The sequence below is a fragment of the Porites lutea genome, chromosome 2 (assembly GCF_958299795.1).
Source record: "Porites lutea chromosome 2, jaPorLute2.1, whole genome shotgun sequence".
Lineage (NCBI taxonomy): Eukaryota > Metazoa > Cnidaria > Anthozoa > Scleractinia > Poritidae > Porites > Porites lutea.
The window spans coordinates 30,194,450-30,211,497 of NC_133202.1; the positions used below are offsets into that span (position 1 = coordinate 30,194,450).

The 17,048-nt window shown below is 37.1% G+C and overlaps 2 protein-coding genes across 6 annotated transcripts in view; one reads left to right on the plus strand and one right to left on the minus strand.

The window, feature by feature from the left end:
- The window catches only part of LOC140928264 (hepatocyte nuclear factor 4-gamma-like), a 34,839-nt gene extending 27,658 nt beyond the window's left edge, over window positions 1-7,181 (plus strand). For all 4 annotated transcript variants that reach the window (XM_073377996.1, XM_073377995.1, XM_073377997.1 and 1 more), the window contains exons 5-6: window positions 1,380-1,616; window positions 3,471-7,181. In XM_073377996.1, the coding sequence (XP_073234097.1) occupies window positions 1,380-1,616; window positions 3,471-3,733 (500 nt within the window). In that variant the 3' untranslated portion in view covers window positions 3,734-7,181. The remainder of the gene's footprint in view (window positions 1-1,379; window positions 1,617-3,470) is intronic.
- Window positions 7,182-9,585: 2,404 nt separating this feature from the next.
- Window positions 9,586-17,048, minus strand: part of LOC140928265 (DDB1- and CUL4-associated factor 11-like) — a 17,638-nt gene continuing 10,175 nt past the window's right edge. For both annotated transcript variants that reach the window (XM_073377999.1, XM_073378000.1), the window contains 10 exons: window positions 16,019-16,076; window positions 15,234-15,326; window positions 14,951-15,043; window positions 13,893-13,982; window positions 13,428-13,491; window positions 12,703-12,815; window positions 12,395-12,434; window positions 12,175-12,221; window positions 11,311-11,370; window positions 9,586-10,649 (listed from right to left, as the gene is read on the minus strand). In XM_073377999.1, the coding sequence (XP_073234100.1) occupies window positions 10,524-10,649; window positions 11,311-11,370; window positions 12,175-12,221; window positions 12,395-12,434; window positions 12,703-12,815; window positions 13,428-13,491; window positions 13,893-13,982; window positions 14,951-15,043; window positions 15,234-15,326; window positions 16,019-16,076 (784 nt within the window). In that variant the 3' untranslated portion in view covers window positions 9,586-10,523. The remainder of the gene's footprint in view (window positions 10,650-11,310; window positions 11,371-12,174; window positions 12,222-12,394; window positions 12,435-12,702; window positions 12,816-13,427; window positions 13,492-13,892; window positions 13,983-14,950; window positions 15,044-15,233; window positions 15,327-16,018; window positions 16,077-17,048) is intronic.

Consider the following 17,048-nt stretch of genomic DNA (forward strand, 5'->3'; position numbering starts at 1 on the left):
TGACTTTTAAGCTAGAACAGAAATAAGTTCGTATGTTCTTTGTGATTTTAAGTAAAATCTCTCTATTTGTTTGTCTAAATCAATACACTGATAAGCTTGAACCGAATTAGGTTTAATGTCAAACAAAACTTACCGTAGCTCATGCTTCAAACACCCAAGCAGGGAACAAAATTCTGACGACTTCTGTTAATGCTTCAAACGTTTTTGATGCAAAATTCAATGACTTTTTCTAACACCTTGAACTGTTTTTCTAATGCTTTTAATGGCGGGTTAAAAAAATTCTAACGGTTTTCCAAACACTTCTAATTATTTCCAAAACCGTTTTAATGCTTCTGTAATGGGTTGAAAACGCTTTCAGTCGTCAAACTGAAAAGTGTTAGGGTATGTTTTCCTGGAGAAGGTCACAAATACCTTTTGTCCAGACTGCTTGGTCACGTGCGGCGACAACAGACTATGAACGACAATTTATGGAAAACCAACACATAACAACAGATTACTGGACCAGTCATCGGACAACCCGACCTCTCACAAGGCTACAACTATACGGGCTTTGGCAAGACAAGCGCAACTAGTTTGCGACTCGCCTGACAGCCTACAAGAAGAGACTAACTACCTAAACAACGTTTTTAGTAAAAACAACTACAACACAGACTTTGTTAGGCAGAACACTCACAGTAACACTGATTCCAAAACTCAGACCAACTTCAGCTCTGGCCATGTTACGACAGCGACTATACCGTACATTGGAGGCACCTCTGAAACTATTTCTTGCATACTACAATCTTACAATATGCATGTTGCACACAAGCTAATGACCACTTCACGAAGACTACTTACTAATGTCAAGGACAAAGACAAACTGGAGGACAGACAGGAACAGTATACAAGATCAAATGCTACGACTGCCAGGTTACTTACAGTGGTGAAACCAGCAGAAACTATAGCAAGTGACTGACTGAACACAAATCAGCAACGAGAAATGGTGACGTCAACAGTCACATGGCTGAGCACCACTTACAGACGAAACATCAAATCGACTCTGACTCTGCGACATATATTACGTATTCTACAGACTACTCTCAATGACTCGCTTTAGAAAGCTGGTTTACTAAGATAGAATGAATGCCACTGAATCGTAGTCAACAGTTACTGACACCGTAGACACGACTTATTGATGGAATCAGAAAAAACTAACTGGACAACTGACAATTTGACCAACAATAAATGATGTTTTAACTGTGACAATAGATGGATCAAATCACACTAATGACAGTAGTCTTGTTTCTCCTTGGTTACTTTAAGAAGCAAAGAAAAAGGGAAATGTTTTGCACAGGCTATGGGGTATTTTCTTACTTATCCAAACATTCTCTCCGTTGTAGATGCGAAAGGTCTCACCGATGCCCAAAAGATCAAGGCATTAAGATTTGAGGTACAGACTATGCTAGAGGATTACATTGCCAAGGACCAGTATGAGAGCCGCGGCAAGTTTGGAGAACTACTTCTTATGCTTCCAACCATGCAAAGCATAGCGAAAGAGATGATAGATCAGGTTCAGTTTCACAGACTCTTTGGTGTGGTTAAAGTTGATAACCTTCTTCAGGAGATGATTTTAGGAGGTTGGTGATGCATTTGGTCAAACAGAGTCTAAGGGACGTGGTCCCACTAAGATCGTGAATTTTCACTTGCCTAGGGTGCATCACTGTTATAGGGACCAGGGATGTCATTAAGTTTTGAAGCAGTTGTAGCAAATAACAGCTCACAAAAATTTAGTGTCATCTTTAGCTTTCCACTTTGATCACCAGTAACATCAAGTGAGCAGAGCTGTAACAGTTCTACGGGACTATTAATTACCACTAATACAGAACACAAAGTAGAGTAGAGTCAGTGTAGTTAATCATAAGTCCAAAGCTTTAACCGTTAATATTAAAATACAAGGTCTCCTTTCTTGTCCCATACCTTTCCTTTAGAAATGGTGGGGGAAATTTGTTTAATATCACAAGAAGTAATCCTTGGTGATCATAGACTTAATTCTCATAAGTTCCTAAATGATTAAGCATTGGTATTACAAAGAGAAATTTGGTAATGATCACATGAGGGCTTAAAGGGTTAAACAAATATGTTTTTCCGATGGTCCAGATTAAGTAATAATCATGGTGAACTTGTATATTTTCAGGTCATTGTTGTGTCCTTTTAGGTTTAATTAGTGTACTTTCTTCACTTTAGCAATTTTTAGGCAGGTCATCATGTTAGTGTAATAGACACCATTTTTCTTTCTTGGAGTAATAGTTTCCATGGCCAATAGCGTCAAGCAAAATAATGAGAATCTCTTAACTTAGTAACACATTAACTTGAAAATGACATACATCTGGGTCAGCTGAATCAGATTTATCTGACTCTAGCCATCAAAGGGTATTAGGATCTAACAATGTCTGTACTGTGTTGATAGAGTATGGATGAGCTGTATTCTAAAAGTCCCAGTCTAAACATGATTATCCATTCAAGCTTGACCTGCCTAGAACCAGCCTGTAAATACAGCTGTCTTTCGCCGCTCCTTGCCACTGGGGATGTTTCACGGAAGAGAAGTTTGTAATGGGATGACAGAAATGCCATACTGATGATATAAATCTATCCATAGCTCTGATTGGTCAAAAAGGTCAAATTTAAATGCGATGAATCTACAGCAAATCAGTCCATATGCATTTGAGTTTTGCTGCTATTCATTTGCATTTGAATTTTGGAACCCTGTGAATACCAGAGTAATGGACCCTCCCACTTTTTTTTTCAACTTTTGACATGGACAAGTTAGGGAAAATCTGTCAAAACTGCCGAAGACAGCACCTTTAAATTAGTAAAATTGCATAGTTTGACAGTGAATTGTTGAAAACTAACTAAGATATAGCTCCTCAAGGTTGCGAGATTTCATAGATGTTCGCATGGTGGGGGGCACAAACTTGCTCTCCGCCATAGCAACGTCTGTAAATTTTTGCAACTTTACAGAGCTATATCTTTGCTCACATAAGATGTATGACTTTCAAACTTGGTAATTGTAGTAATTTCCAGTGGTGTCAACAGATTTTTCCTAATTGGTCGATGTCAAAAGTTGAAAAAACCATAAAAGGGTCTATTATGTAAAAAATGGATTTACATTCGTCAGTACATGGCATTTCTGTTGTTCTGGCGCAGAAATCTCTCCCTTAAAATGTCCCTGGTGGCTAGGAGTGTTGAGAGGTGGCTGTATTTGCAGGCTAGCCTAGAACATCCATAAATCTAAGCTTTCTTAACCCTTGATTGAAATGACATGACAGAACACCTCAAGATGAGGCCTTGAAAGAGATATCAACAACTCTGGTTTCCCAAGGAAGAAGCTGGGAAGACTGGCTGAGATGGAGAGTGATGGTGTTAATGGCCCACGCTCCAGCAACAGCTATAGTCCAGAGTGTTTAAAACAGTACTTTTATGCATTTTTACAGGAACCAATATTGCAGAGCAGCTAGATGCAGCAAACGTGGTACAGATGGCCTGTCCGCCTCCCACATCCCCAGTAGGTACTCTCCCCCCTGCAAACCATGACATGTACAACCAAAGTATGGTACCTCCAGTTAATGTGCCTGGATCTGTTGCTTCAGTGCCAATGCCGTCAGTTGCCATGCTTCAAGACAGAAAATTTGTCTCGGCACCGTCAACGTCTCTCCCAGGGGGTGTCATTCCAAAGACAGAGAGATTTGACTCATGACAGTTAATTGAACTTTAGTGCATGCATAGGTGGGGTGCGCAGTGTGTTTAAGAGGAGTCTGCTAAATGAACTAAGAAGCCGCTTGCCTGTGGTTTGAGTTTTTGTACTGGTGCTTAACATGTAAGGCAAGGGGAACAGCCTTAAATGTGATGGGACTGAAGAATATAGCTTGTCCACTTGTAAGTGAATTACTGCAGAAGCGTGCTCAGTAAACTTAAGCAATGGATGCATTAATGAAAAGCTGCTGAGGGCTTGAGCGGGCAGCTTAAAGAATAACATGATCAATATATTAATACATCTTAGTAAGATTCGTTATAGAATAATAATTACCAGGGCTATAATTTTGTACCTGTCCACTGAGCTAGAAGGCAGTGGTTAAAGTAAGTCTCAAGGTTCCATACAGTTTTTTTACAGTACCCATCTGGTTATTATCTTCCCTTTGGTTTGACTGAGGACATTAGTTTAAATGCAGATGCATTTTCCATAGTTGCTCCTCATGGGCAACAGTACGTGTAGTTGCCAGATATGTTTCTTTGCAGTAGTCTAAAGGACTGTTAACAGTGGTCATTTGTCCATTTACTGTTCAGTCATGTAATACTAAGGTGTGACTGTAGGGTACAATTAATGTTTTAGGTCAAGGAATCTCAATTTTTGTAAGCAACACCCTTTAGTGTGGTAAGAAAATTGAAATACTTAGAGCTTTAAGAAATAAACAGTAGTTCTCTCTTTCTGTGCGAGCAAGAAGAGCATGCTAGAAAACTGTGTAGATCACCCCACCATAAACTAAGACAAAAATCATTTTTTCGAAGATTTGCCTACATTTAACACCATTGTACCTGAAGTTGCAACTGCTGGTTTCCATTTGATTAAAAATTAATAGTGAATGGTAGTCCCCAAATCACAGCAAACAATAATAAAATTATTTATCCAAACAGTCAAAATAATTTATTAAAAAAATGGCACTACATTGTGTGACTAGCCGTGACTGTCAATTACATTATTTTTGTACGGTAGCATCATTGACATGTACTCAGTAAATTTTTGCAGCCTAGTCCGGGTGATCTCAGCGTGTCAATCCTGGACTATGCACCAGGAGCATCATGAACTGGTATAATGAGCCTGAAGAGAGTGCCTTGAAGCTAGGCTGAAGGTTTTGGCTTCTGAAAAAGTGCAATCTTGGCTATTGTCTGTGATTATCAACATGGAAAACCATCTTTTGCAATAATATTTTTGGGCTCTTTCTTTCACAGTCTTGTTACTGTGATTAATTTATAGATCTAGAATTAAGCAATGAGAACAAATCACATGCATATACGTGTAACGGTTTGAAATACTGTTTTTCTTATTGGTCATTCAAAAGTTATTCAGAAATTCATTCCTGAACAGTTTTACTAGTTGTAGAAATAGTGCCTGCCAACTTTTTCCAAATCAGAGGTCGGGGCTTTTTAACCCAAGTTTGCCAGGATTTCAGAAGAGAATCTTTAACATTAAACATTCAGACACCCAAAGTTTGAGGAGTTTCTATTATGGTTTTTTGAGACTGTGAGTCCAGCCTTTTTCCTTGTGAGCCCCAAATTTTTGTAACTTTTTAAACTGCAAGTCCAAGACTTTTAATTAATTAACAGACTCTTACACTTCAGAAATAAGCTTAAGTCTTTCAGATTTCTTCTGAAGCTGTCAATATAAGCTTATCATGGCCTCCAAAAAATTCAGAATAGGCTTCTTTCTCAATCTTAACATTAAGAAATTGTAAAGAGGCATCTGTCCTATTATGTAAACAAACATCAGATCAAAAGCAAATCTTGACCCCGAAATGTGAAGTTGACTCTGGGAAGAATTGAGACTGAATTTGGTGAAAAGCTGAGATGTCAAGACCCTTCAAATCAGCCAAAATTTTGTGAGGCTGTTCCTAGAGAGACCATTCACCTTTCCAAGTGTTCAAAAGACAAACATACGCTTTTTGACAAGGTTCTAGATATAATTTTTATGTTTTGAACAGCAATCACAAGTCAATGGTCGTAATTTTCAGCAAACTGTTAAAACTCATGCTAACTGTTAAATCTGTGGACGAAATTCTATGGTGTTGCCATTCAAAAGAAATCTTTTTGGCAGAACTTTTGAGCTTGGGATTTTACATATTTTATTTTTAAATATATTTAAAAAGAAATTGGATCTTTTTGGTGAAGTTTTCGTTTAGTCATTAATATAGCCTAGCCTGCCTGAGGTGTGAGAGTTGGCAGGTACAAGATACAAAATACAAGTCACTCACATGTGACTAATAAAACCTTGATCTGGTCAGGAGATTTATAAAGATCCTTATATTTTGGTATTGGTAGTATTAAGGCATTATAGGATGCAACTCGTTCAGGTAGGCAACTTATAATTATAGCTGTTTTAAAATTGTTCAGCTAGCTGATCTAGTAGGAGTTGCTTTACATACTGTTCAGGCTGTAATTGCACACATACAGCTGCAAATCTTTGAGGTTGTGAAGCTAAATGATAAAAGGGATATTTTTTTTAAACTGTGCATACATGTACTGTAATGTGTTAGTGTTTCATGTAGGTCTAATAGAGTTGTGATTAATGTGAGACATGCAAGGTCATGCAGGTTTTGGCAAATATTATGTCAAATATTATGACAATTATTGTTCGGTGCATCCTTCCCAACGGTAATGTTGTAGACCTTCAGTTGTTGTCTAGTTACTAACTCGCATGCAATTTTCCACTGCAACAAACTCTTCCACTTTCCCTGAAATATTTTTGTTATTATACATATTTGTACTCATCATCTGTCTTCTCATTGGCTGCTGCTGGAGCCTACAGTTAATTTGAAAATCAGCCCAACTTACAGATCAGTTAGTTATCTGCTAGCAGATTTACTGACTAATCTTTAGGTTGTACGTGCCATGCATGATTTCCAAGAGCAATGTCAAACTGGTGTCCTTATTTTCTTAAAAACAATGTATAACTAAACAAATTATTTGATTTGGTATTTGTGATGTCCAGAATAATGAAGGTCACAGTAAGTGTGATCCAGCTGAGCTGATAACACTTAAGAGACCTTGATTATTTTGGATATCACTATAACTGAATCTATTTTAAAATTGTTTATTATCAGTCACCTTCCAATCTTGCTTTTAGTTTTTGTCCCCTTCAATCATTTTGAACTTTCCCAGCTGCTTAGTAATTGATACTGATTTCTTCAAGTCTTTTTACCCTTCGTCTTCCATGATCACAAAAACAATAGTAATATTATTGTGAATATTTGACGAAATGGCCCCAAACAGCATGACCTTGCAGCAATTAGTTTATATCTCATTAACCGCAGTTAACTCCTGTGGTTATATAAGTCTAAGTGAGTGTGTAAAAAAGGTCTTGGTGGCGGTCTTTTCAATCATTGTGCTACCAGTTGTACATAGGAAACCAATAAAAACTTATTTGGAACATACTGCTTCTTAACTGTTGTTTTGTTTGTTTGCCTGTTTTTTGCTGGTTGTCATTACCTTCCATTATCCCCAATAGGTCTTAGGGGCTGGTCGTTTATCATCTTTGGCAGTGGGTGGGGGGGGGGGGGGGTTGGTTGGCCATTTTATGGGGGGGAAGGTCATTTTCAAAAACATTATTGGTTTTGGGGGTCATTTTCATGTGTGAAAGCATTAACTGGGGGGTCATTTTTATAACTTTTATGAAAGTAGTAAACAAGCAGTAACAATTAAGCGTAAATTGATTGAATGTAGAAGCCGTGAATAGTAACGCCAATGTCATAAACATGACTGGATAAATTATGTGGTGAACTTCGGCACAATTTGCCGGTAGAATATTTGTAACTTCCACAGCAATCTGGTGGGAGCCACGTTCTCTTACTGGAATCCAGACTGAGAGCAGTATCTTTCTTGTTGGAAAATCATAGCGGAGCTCTCTCGCGCGCTAAGTGCGCGCAGCGGAGCACCAAGTATGGGTAACGAAGTTTGGTAACCTATGCATCCGAGAAATTTTGGTAGTCACGTGACCCTACGCCCGCCCGACCGACCGTCCGCCCGCACCAACTCAATCAACATTCAGGTATGGCAACTTGAGGTTATTTTGGCGGGAAATCGCATAGCCACCCGCGTCTTGTGAAGCAGAGACAACTGAAGAGTCAATAAAAAGGGAAAGCGGAAATTGTTTCTGTATCGTGTTGTCTAAAGTATCAAGCTTAGATTATTTGTCATGTCCACAGATTTGGAATATAGAGCGAGATAAAGACAGAGAAAAAGAGAAAGTGAACGACAGGCCAGCGAAGTTCAACGAGAAAAAGAGCGACAGACAGCTAGAGCGAGAGATAAAAGACACAGGAGACATTTTTTCGTTGGAAGAACAACATGAGAATTTTGTAGCGGCGGTGGGAAAATAAGAAATACTAGCGGACACCAAGGTGAACATAAAGGTGAAAAAAAAAATGAATAAGAACACGTACGACATTTCCTCCATAAAACGGGTAACCAGGAAGTTTCTGGAAGTTTCAAGTCGTAGTCGTGCAAAACAACGGCAAAGAAATGTACAAAAAGTGTTAGACCTATTGTTGCTTTTTCACCGTTCTCTTTTCCTTTGCCGCTTAGCATTACACAATTATATATTTTGTTGGAGCAAACTGTAAATATTATGGAGAGCTTCGCTTTTAGCCCTGGCTAAACCTATATATTATTAAGGAAAAAAAAGAGACTGCTGACAGTCTAATTGGAATCTGTATTGTTTGATCATTCATTCGCCCGTTTCTTCTTTTAGCCTTTTTTGCTGTAGTACGTGTAGAACAATGGCGTGATACGGTCTTGTGGAGTCCTATCCAGGAATTTTCACTACAAAAGCCTTACTTTTCGTGCCCAATGATGAGGATCATTTGGCCATAATCCATCAAAACCACTGAAAAGAGCGCCTTAGCACTAGTAAACTTATAACCAAGTTTCCATCATTTCAGGCCCTTTCCAAGTACCCTTGTCTTTTTAATAACAGATTAACTCAGGGATCTCTCTCCCATATGACTGCTTTAATTTTCCCTCACAAGCACTCACTGTGACAGTGAAATTTCTAGTAACTATTTTATTTACACAGTTTGTTTATTAGACTGAAGTATGGGTACAAACTTTCCGTGAAAAGATTTTTGGGATCGTGTGGGAGGGTAAGCCCTAGTAAGGTTTGTCCACCCAACCATCCTAAAAATTGTTGTTACAGTAATACTTGTACCCACCTCCCATAGTTTAAGGAGTGGCGAGTTACCTCAAACGTTTCCACAACTCTGCTATAATTTTGTACATTTAAGAATATTTTCAACATTCACCTTGTCACACCAAACTATAACTGACAACAAACACTTCTCACAAGTCCCGACCACAAATAACCAGTAACTCCAACCTGGTTCTGTTTGATTCATCACAACTTGACATTGTAATATTTATATACAATATTCATGACGACACAAGTTTTGTCCAGGAGGCATACATGCTGAACAGAACAAAAACAGTTTGTTTGCTTTTAAATACACCGCTTACAAATAAGCTCCACGATAAACCTTTAACCTCTGCAGTAAAAAAGGGAATTGACGAGAGGATAATAATATTACTATCAATGGCATTGGCATGAGGCTTCTCAGGTCATCTTAAAATAAATAAGAGAAAATATAGATAACTCTCTAAAAAGGAAATTTACAGGGCTGGTAGTGATTCACAGTCATACAAGCTTCTAAAAAGGTCTATTTGCAAATTTCAAGATTCACTGAAAATCCCTAAAATATTATGATAATCATAACAAATAAAAGAAAATTCCTTTGGCTGTGGATGTAGGCCAGAAAAAGAGTAAGTTGCAGCTTCTAATGTGTCTTAAGAAAAGCATAAAAGTATTGGTTTTTATTTGCCATCCCTTTACAAAATTTATCTACTATCTATTAAGTATTTTACTTTTAAACGTTCGACGAATTTTTTTGGCTGGAGGAGACTTGTAGAAGATATACACCGTTAACCAGAACATAACCAAATCCTTGTGACCATTCAAAGAGGTTTCAATATCTGAGTACCAATTTTCCCAAAACGACTTGTTGGTTCAAACTTTTACGACTGAGAATGAAAACTCCCCAATGTGTGTGAACTATGTTACTATTCAAACACAGATCTATGGGGAGAGGGGGTTTCCTTTAACCGCAACCCTCCTCACCCTTCTTGACCCAGATAATCATTATTTACCTCAGATATAGGGTGCAGTGATTCGGATCAGGATTTATGATCCAAGGTCACTTTAATTGGATCCTTGCGCATCAAAGGTACACTAAATCTCATCTGGAAAAGATTCATTAATACCTTTTATGTACCATGATCTAAGTAGTCTCTGATACAGTAAAACCTCAGTATGATGAAGGGCCATCAAGGGACAAGCTACATTTCACTGTTATTGCTGGGGCAAGTATATCTTTGTTATTCTGACGATTTCACTACACAGAGGATTGTTATATTCAGGTTCCACAGCTCTGTAATATAATCTGATCCTGATAATACTAAGGAATGGACCAGTTAATTCTGACGTTTTACTCACTCCCCTATAAAAATCCTAGATCCTCTTTTCTTACTGTTATGATGAGAGTACAAAGCATGCATATTTTCCACCCAAAAACAAAACCTCTTAGTTTGACCACCACAAATGAATGTACTCCTAGGCAGTATTTCATGTGGTGCAAATTCGCTTGTGCATTAATTAAATCTTTACAAAAAATTAATAACTTTTTTAGAACTTGTTTAACGATTGATACACCTGAAACTGAACTGTGTTAGATAAAGCTTAAAAGATTCCTATGCAATGTCGACTTGGTATCCTTAGGTGACGCCTCATTCTCTGTGACATCACCATCTTCTACCTTTCGTCTGTAACTCCATAAACCTAGCGTTTTATCCCACTGGTGATACGAAAAATAATAAATCATTATTAGCAGTAGTCGCATCTTAAGTACTGACAGAGTAAATTTACATCACTGAATGAAGTTGAAGCAGAAAAATATTAAAATGATGATATTATTTTTCTAAGGCTTTATTAACCTATTCACCAGTGAACTGCCCATAACTGCCCATATGGATCCACATTCCCTTGTAACGCTTGTTACATCATCAGTTTTAATGGTCATGTACAACTTTGACATGTACAATGATGTAACTTGCGTGGGGAAAAAGATCTTTTGGGCCATAAATGGAAGAAATGGGGAGCAGAGAAGGTGAAAATTTCACCTTCTGGACATGCCCCAACATATAAGAGGCCCCATTAATTTAGTGCCAAAAATAGAAGGCAGCTTAATGCTCAACTTAAAAACAGCATTTTGAGCAGCCTTAGTTCTTTTTGGCCCAACAATGATCAGAAAATGGCTCAGCTAGCTTCAAAAGGAGTCTTGCAGCGAAATTTCCAGTAGCAAATGGGTTAATAAAAGAGCTTAATGTAATTTCCTCTTGTTTGAATTTGTCAAGCTTTTCTCCTAGTATCTCAAATAAATCCACTCTATCTTTCCCACTCCTCACCCTATCACACAAGTATACTGGAACTTATCAATATATAACTATAGCACTCACTGAGGTGCTGACAATCTCAGGGTGATATGGATGCCATGCAACATCACGAACAGTCAATCTCTGATTAGAAGTCAAAGCAAAAATTTAAAAAAAATTTACTCTAAATATACCAAAAAGGGCCTGTTCTGATCATTCCCTGTCAGAAACTGCAGTACTGGCAAGTTTAAGTTGCAGTTTATAGGAGTCATTTTAAAGTTCCAAGGGGAGACTTCATACTTGTAACCTGACTACACCTCAGAAGAGAGCATGGGACAAATTGTATTTTTCACTATTCTAAGCATTGGATATTGGAATTTTACAAGAATCACTTTGATTTTTGCCCTCTGCCTAACCAAAGGGCCGGCTTTTGTTTGAATGGCAATCATCATCTAGGGACATACTCCTAGTAACACAAAAATTTGTGAAAATCCTCAATAAAACTTGTAAGCTAACAACTTGAGACAATTTTGTATTATTTCCTAACATCTACTGAATAAATAAAGACAGTAGCAGGATTATTGTTTTTTAACTTTGTAAATAAACAGCCTCTATTCAGTGACTCTAACCTAAAATTTTTCCAGCCAATCACTGGAACAATGCCACCAAAAAAGAAAGATGGGTTATGATTTCCATGGAAAAAAATAATTCACCAATATAGAGGTTTAAAAAAGCTTATTAATAAAGTTGAAAACTGATTTTTAGGTCCTCTTCACTGAGAGCTGTACTGTTACCATGGTATGGTTATGAAATCATAAGTACATACATGTGGTTATCACGATCATTAAAAAAGAAGATAAATAATGATCTATCATTATCAGGTAATTAGAGAACTCTTGTCTATGAACAACCTTATAATCTCTGATCAACATTACATATCAAGGATACATGCCCCCTTAGCCTGGAGGTGACTTGTCCAGTCAGTGCATCATAAACTATGAGACAAGAAAATCTGCATTCAAAAACAATAACATATCTAATTATAATAAAAAACAAAATCATAATTATATTAAAGTCACTTCTGAAAAGATACTGTTCGGTAGTAAAACAAAATCAAGTAATAAATAAAATTCACACAAAATGAACTACAAATTAAATCAATACTTACTGACAACAGAACCTGTAGAACATCCAGTATAAATATATCGCTGAAAAAATTAAAAAATAATTAATTTATTGAATAAAAATGATTACTAAAAAATAAGACATAAGCTCAACATTCAAAATATAGCAAAGATTGACTCGTGAATAACATGAATATAATAATAACATGCTTTTTTAGAAATTATTGCACAATAATTTTGTGAAGGTCCCATGGAACTGTATGATTCAGTAACTATGAGAAAAACTAAAATACTTTAAAATTATTGCTGAGAGCAAGACACAGCAATTTATCATAGACCTGCAATCTCCTACCTGGCCTGTGGTATGCATAGGAGAGAAGTAACATCTTATAAGAGTATACAACACGCTATGGCCACGGTAAGTCATGAGAGATGAGTCACCAGCTAGTTTAGATCGTCTCATTGCTAGTTGAAAGAATGACAAAGCAGAAATAACATACTGAATATCTGAATTCATTACATGTCAGTCATTTATTATGTATGCTCTTAAGAAATAAAATTATAGCATACTTTTATCATGATATTGTGGAACTAACAGTACGATGTGATGGTAGTGATAATGACAGTTGTGGCAGTGGCAACTGCCCCCCTCGTCCCTCAGCTAGCTAATGCCCATGTAGTAGTAGAGGTAGTAGTGGAAGTAGTGGTAGTGGTAGGAGAAGAAGTGGTGGTAGCTGTAGCAGAAGTGGTGATGGTAACAGTGATGGTAGTTGTAGTAGTAGTGGTATGCAAATAACTACCACCGCCACTGCCAATGCCACAATCAATACAATAAGACTTATCATTGTAGTGACTGTGCTATTAGTAATAGCTTTGGGTGTTACAATGATAGTGGTCATGACAGTAGAAGAAGTACTTCAGTGTGGTTCTATTACAGTACCACATGCCACTGAAATCTTGATTACTATTATAAGCATTTAATTTTACTATTATTATCAACAATAAAAACAATGAGCACAAATTAATGAAGGACCCTTATATCTGTCATAAGCACACCACTGAATTCCGTACACTTACATTTTCTTGGGACTGGTTGCCACCGGTAATCCCACCTTTGTCCTGCTACAGCACGTTTTGTAGCCTGAAGTACAAAGTTCAAAAATAATTATGATAAAATGTAGAAAGTCTCAATTAGTAATACAATGCTTTTGTAAACTATTACTTTGCCAAATACAGTTATGGTTGTTCATGTTCTGTTAGAAAAATAGTTTCTACATACTTAAAGTCTATAAAAACTGCTGACACATACACAAGCTGTCTAGGTAAGTAGATCACACTGTAATTCGACCTTACGTTCATGTACCTACACACATAATGTCAAGCAAAGGAAAAAAGAGAAACAAAACAAAACAACAAATCTCCCTACATACAGGGCATCATAATTTCAATCATAATTTTATTATTGTTTTCTTTTTTTTTAATCTGCAAACAGAAGGATCCTTAAGTGAAGCATAAGACAGTACCCACTCCATGAAAAGTTACCTCAACCCCTTCTTCATTAGAAAACTTTCTCATGTCCCATAACTTGATTGTCTGATCTTTAGAGTTTGTGATAAGATGACGACCATCTCCCTGAAATCATTATCAAGCACATGTAGCAATCAGAAACCAGAACGTATAGAAACTTAAATGACTGAACCCAAAGGAAACAGTTAATTTTGTTTTCCGAGAATCCAACATTGAGATTCGAGGGAAACAAAATTGACTGTTTCCCGAGGGACCAGTCTTCAAGTGATTTGTTACATAGCTGGAAATTTTGAAGCTGGAAATTCATTAAACCTCGTTGTACCGTGGTCATCAGTCAACATTCGTGGGTAACAGTGTAATGTTACCCTCTAATGTCATAGATTTTGCAATGTTGCCTGCTGAGAGATCTGGGCAGGAAATAGTTTCATTCTTAGACGTCATGTGACTTTGAAGTAACCAATGAGAGCCCGCACTTTTGGGAAAAAAATTTCCAGATATATAACAATAACAATAATAAAATATAGCCATCAGAAAACAAAACTAACAGACCCTTTGTCACAGAAATGTTTGTCAAAGGGTGTCAGTGGCACTTGGCTAAGATGTCCTTTTTATTATTGTCACCTTTCCTTAAGGACCATTCCATAATACAGAAATCTCTCTCCTTAACTGTCAGTTCTATTCAGGGTGCAAAGTAAGTCAGTTTTACAGCTTGTCCTTCACGCAAGCTGTAGTTAGCATTTGCTAGCCCGAAAGTCTTTTGACTAGCCCCCCAAAGTTTTTTGACAAGCAACATTGATTATACCTCTTCAGCAATTAAATTGATCCCCCCACCACCTTTCCTCCAAAAAATTTTCACTTGCCCACTGGGCAAGTTTTAAGAACAGAATTTACTAGCCCAATAACAAAATCCACTAGCCCCAGGCTATTGGACACGATTTTCTTTGTACGCTGCTATTGGTCCCAAAGATGCTGCCAAAATTTTTTATCTCTTTCTTTAAACCATAGATACCTCTGTGATAATACATCTTACTATACTTCTCATCAATTGCTAGGAGTGTAAGTTTCTTAGTTACCCTTGGATCAATATGGGTGATGCCATCTGAATGTCCTGCTAAAATGCCAACTGGATAGGGGCAGCTCTCATTTAACTGCCGGCGATCCCAAACCTTCAATAAAAACAACAACAATGACATATAAATAATATGGTAATGTCACTAGCCTTCATAGTTAGTTGTCCTAAAATGTAAGCATCTTCTAGTACTAACGAAAATGAGAGAATAAATTACAACAAATACACTATCTAAACTGGTAAAGATTAGAGAAGCAGCTTGGCTTCTTTCTCAGGAACATACATACCTTACAGAGACCATCATCTGCACCAGAAATTAGGATTTGAGAGCTGGAATCTGCAAATGTCACAGAATCTACATCATCTTCATGGCCATGAACCTAAAAGTAACATGAAGGAATGTAATGTTTCAAGTGAGATGTCTGTCCGTCTTCGTTGTTGTTTTTAACATGGCTGTTTTTTACATATTTTTTAAGCTTTAAGCTCCACTGTTGTGGCACCCCTGCCTAATCAAGCATTTATTATTCTTTGTTTCAGTATTTACAGTATTTATAATTCTTTTTCTTTTTCTAATTATGTAATAGGCAATGCTTATAAAAATAAAATAAAATAAAATAAATAAATAAACAAATAGATTGAGTATGAGAACATGAATACAGCTTCACATACTAATCACCAAAAGGTAATGTACAACGTAGGGAAGGGAGCACAACTGCCAAGGAGGCAAAATTAATGACTGAGACCCTTTTTTTACAGACTTTAAAAAGGAAAAATAAACCTTTCCCTCCCCTACCCCTCCAAGGATTAATTTATGCATTAGATTCAGCATATGAAAAGATATGCAGTCTCAATCAAAGCCATTCCAAAGTTATTCCAAAGTGAAAATTCCCAGCCAAGCCAGACGGAATGAATGGCTGAGCCATCCCAAATTAAAACAGGCATTCTTAATTTACTGATTCAGACGCAGAACTTAAAACATAATTAATTCATCGTATTAGGTTTAATTTGGCTCATGAAAAGTTCAGTGTCTGAAAGAGGCCTCATCCTATGTAGGTTTTTCTTCATTACTCACCCTTAATGTCCGCTGATTACTTCCTCGATCATAAACGTATATACATGCATCATTGGCTCTAGATAGGGATAGTTTATACTAGAATTACACAATATATTTTTTTTATAACAACAAAATAACAAGTTAACCCATTCGCCCCTGAGCCACCTGTAACCACCCATGCCGGTCCATGTTCTTTCTACCGCTTGTGATGTCATCAGTTTTAACGGTCAAAGACAACTTTGTCGGCCAACTTGTGCAGAGTGAAGAGATCTTTCAAACCATACCAGAATGAGCACAATTCAGACAATGACACTGGAGAACGAGGCAAAAAACCATGTAACATTGACCTGAAAATTTCCATGAAAATCTTGTTTCACTACCCAACTACCTTTCCTTTCATCTAATCCTACGATCCTAAAAGCTTTCCTAAAAACCTTTGCCACCAAAATGAAGCCTACTAAATGCCTACCAACAGAAAAAAAAAAGAGGCAAGAAAAGCGAAAAAAGAGGAGAGGAGAGAAAGCGAAAAGTAAAAGTCAAGACTGCTGTGTCGCTTTTATATATGTAGTTTTACTGCAGCTTTAAACCCAAAAACTATCTAGAAATTTTGCTTTCTGCGCATGCCCAAACTTGGGCAGATGATATTTTGCATCTGGATCAGAAGGCTGCAAAGTGTAAGACCTGTAAACAGCTTTGTGGTAAGTTTAGCTCTTAATAGCACCACAGTGACCAGAACACCACTCGACTAGCTTTAAAACGCGTTTTTCGGCAAAATCTCCAGGGGCTAATGGGTTAAGTGGGTTGTCTATTGCATGGCTGTTATACAAGTACTTCTGCTGACAGTTGAGGGTTGCAATTCAAACTAAAAGAACTTCTGATATCCTGGAAACACTAACATACAGCATTCAAAGGCAATAACTGAAAAATCCATTTCTTTCATTCTTTTGTCCATACAAAGCTTTTATGGTAGATTTTCATAAGTAATCTGATGTAAATTGTTCTTGCAAAAAGCTTTTTATTTTTGAGAAAAGTATGAACATTAGTTTCC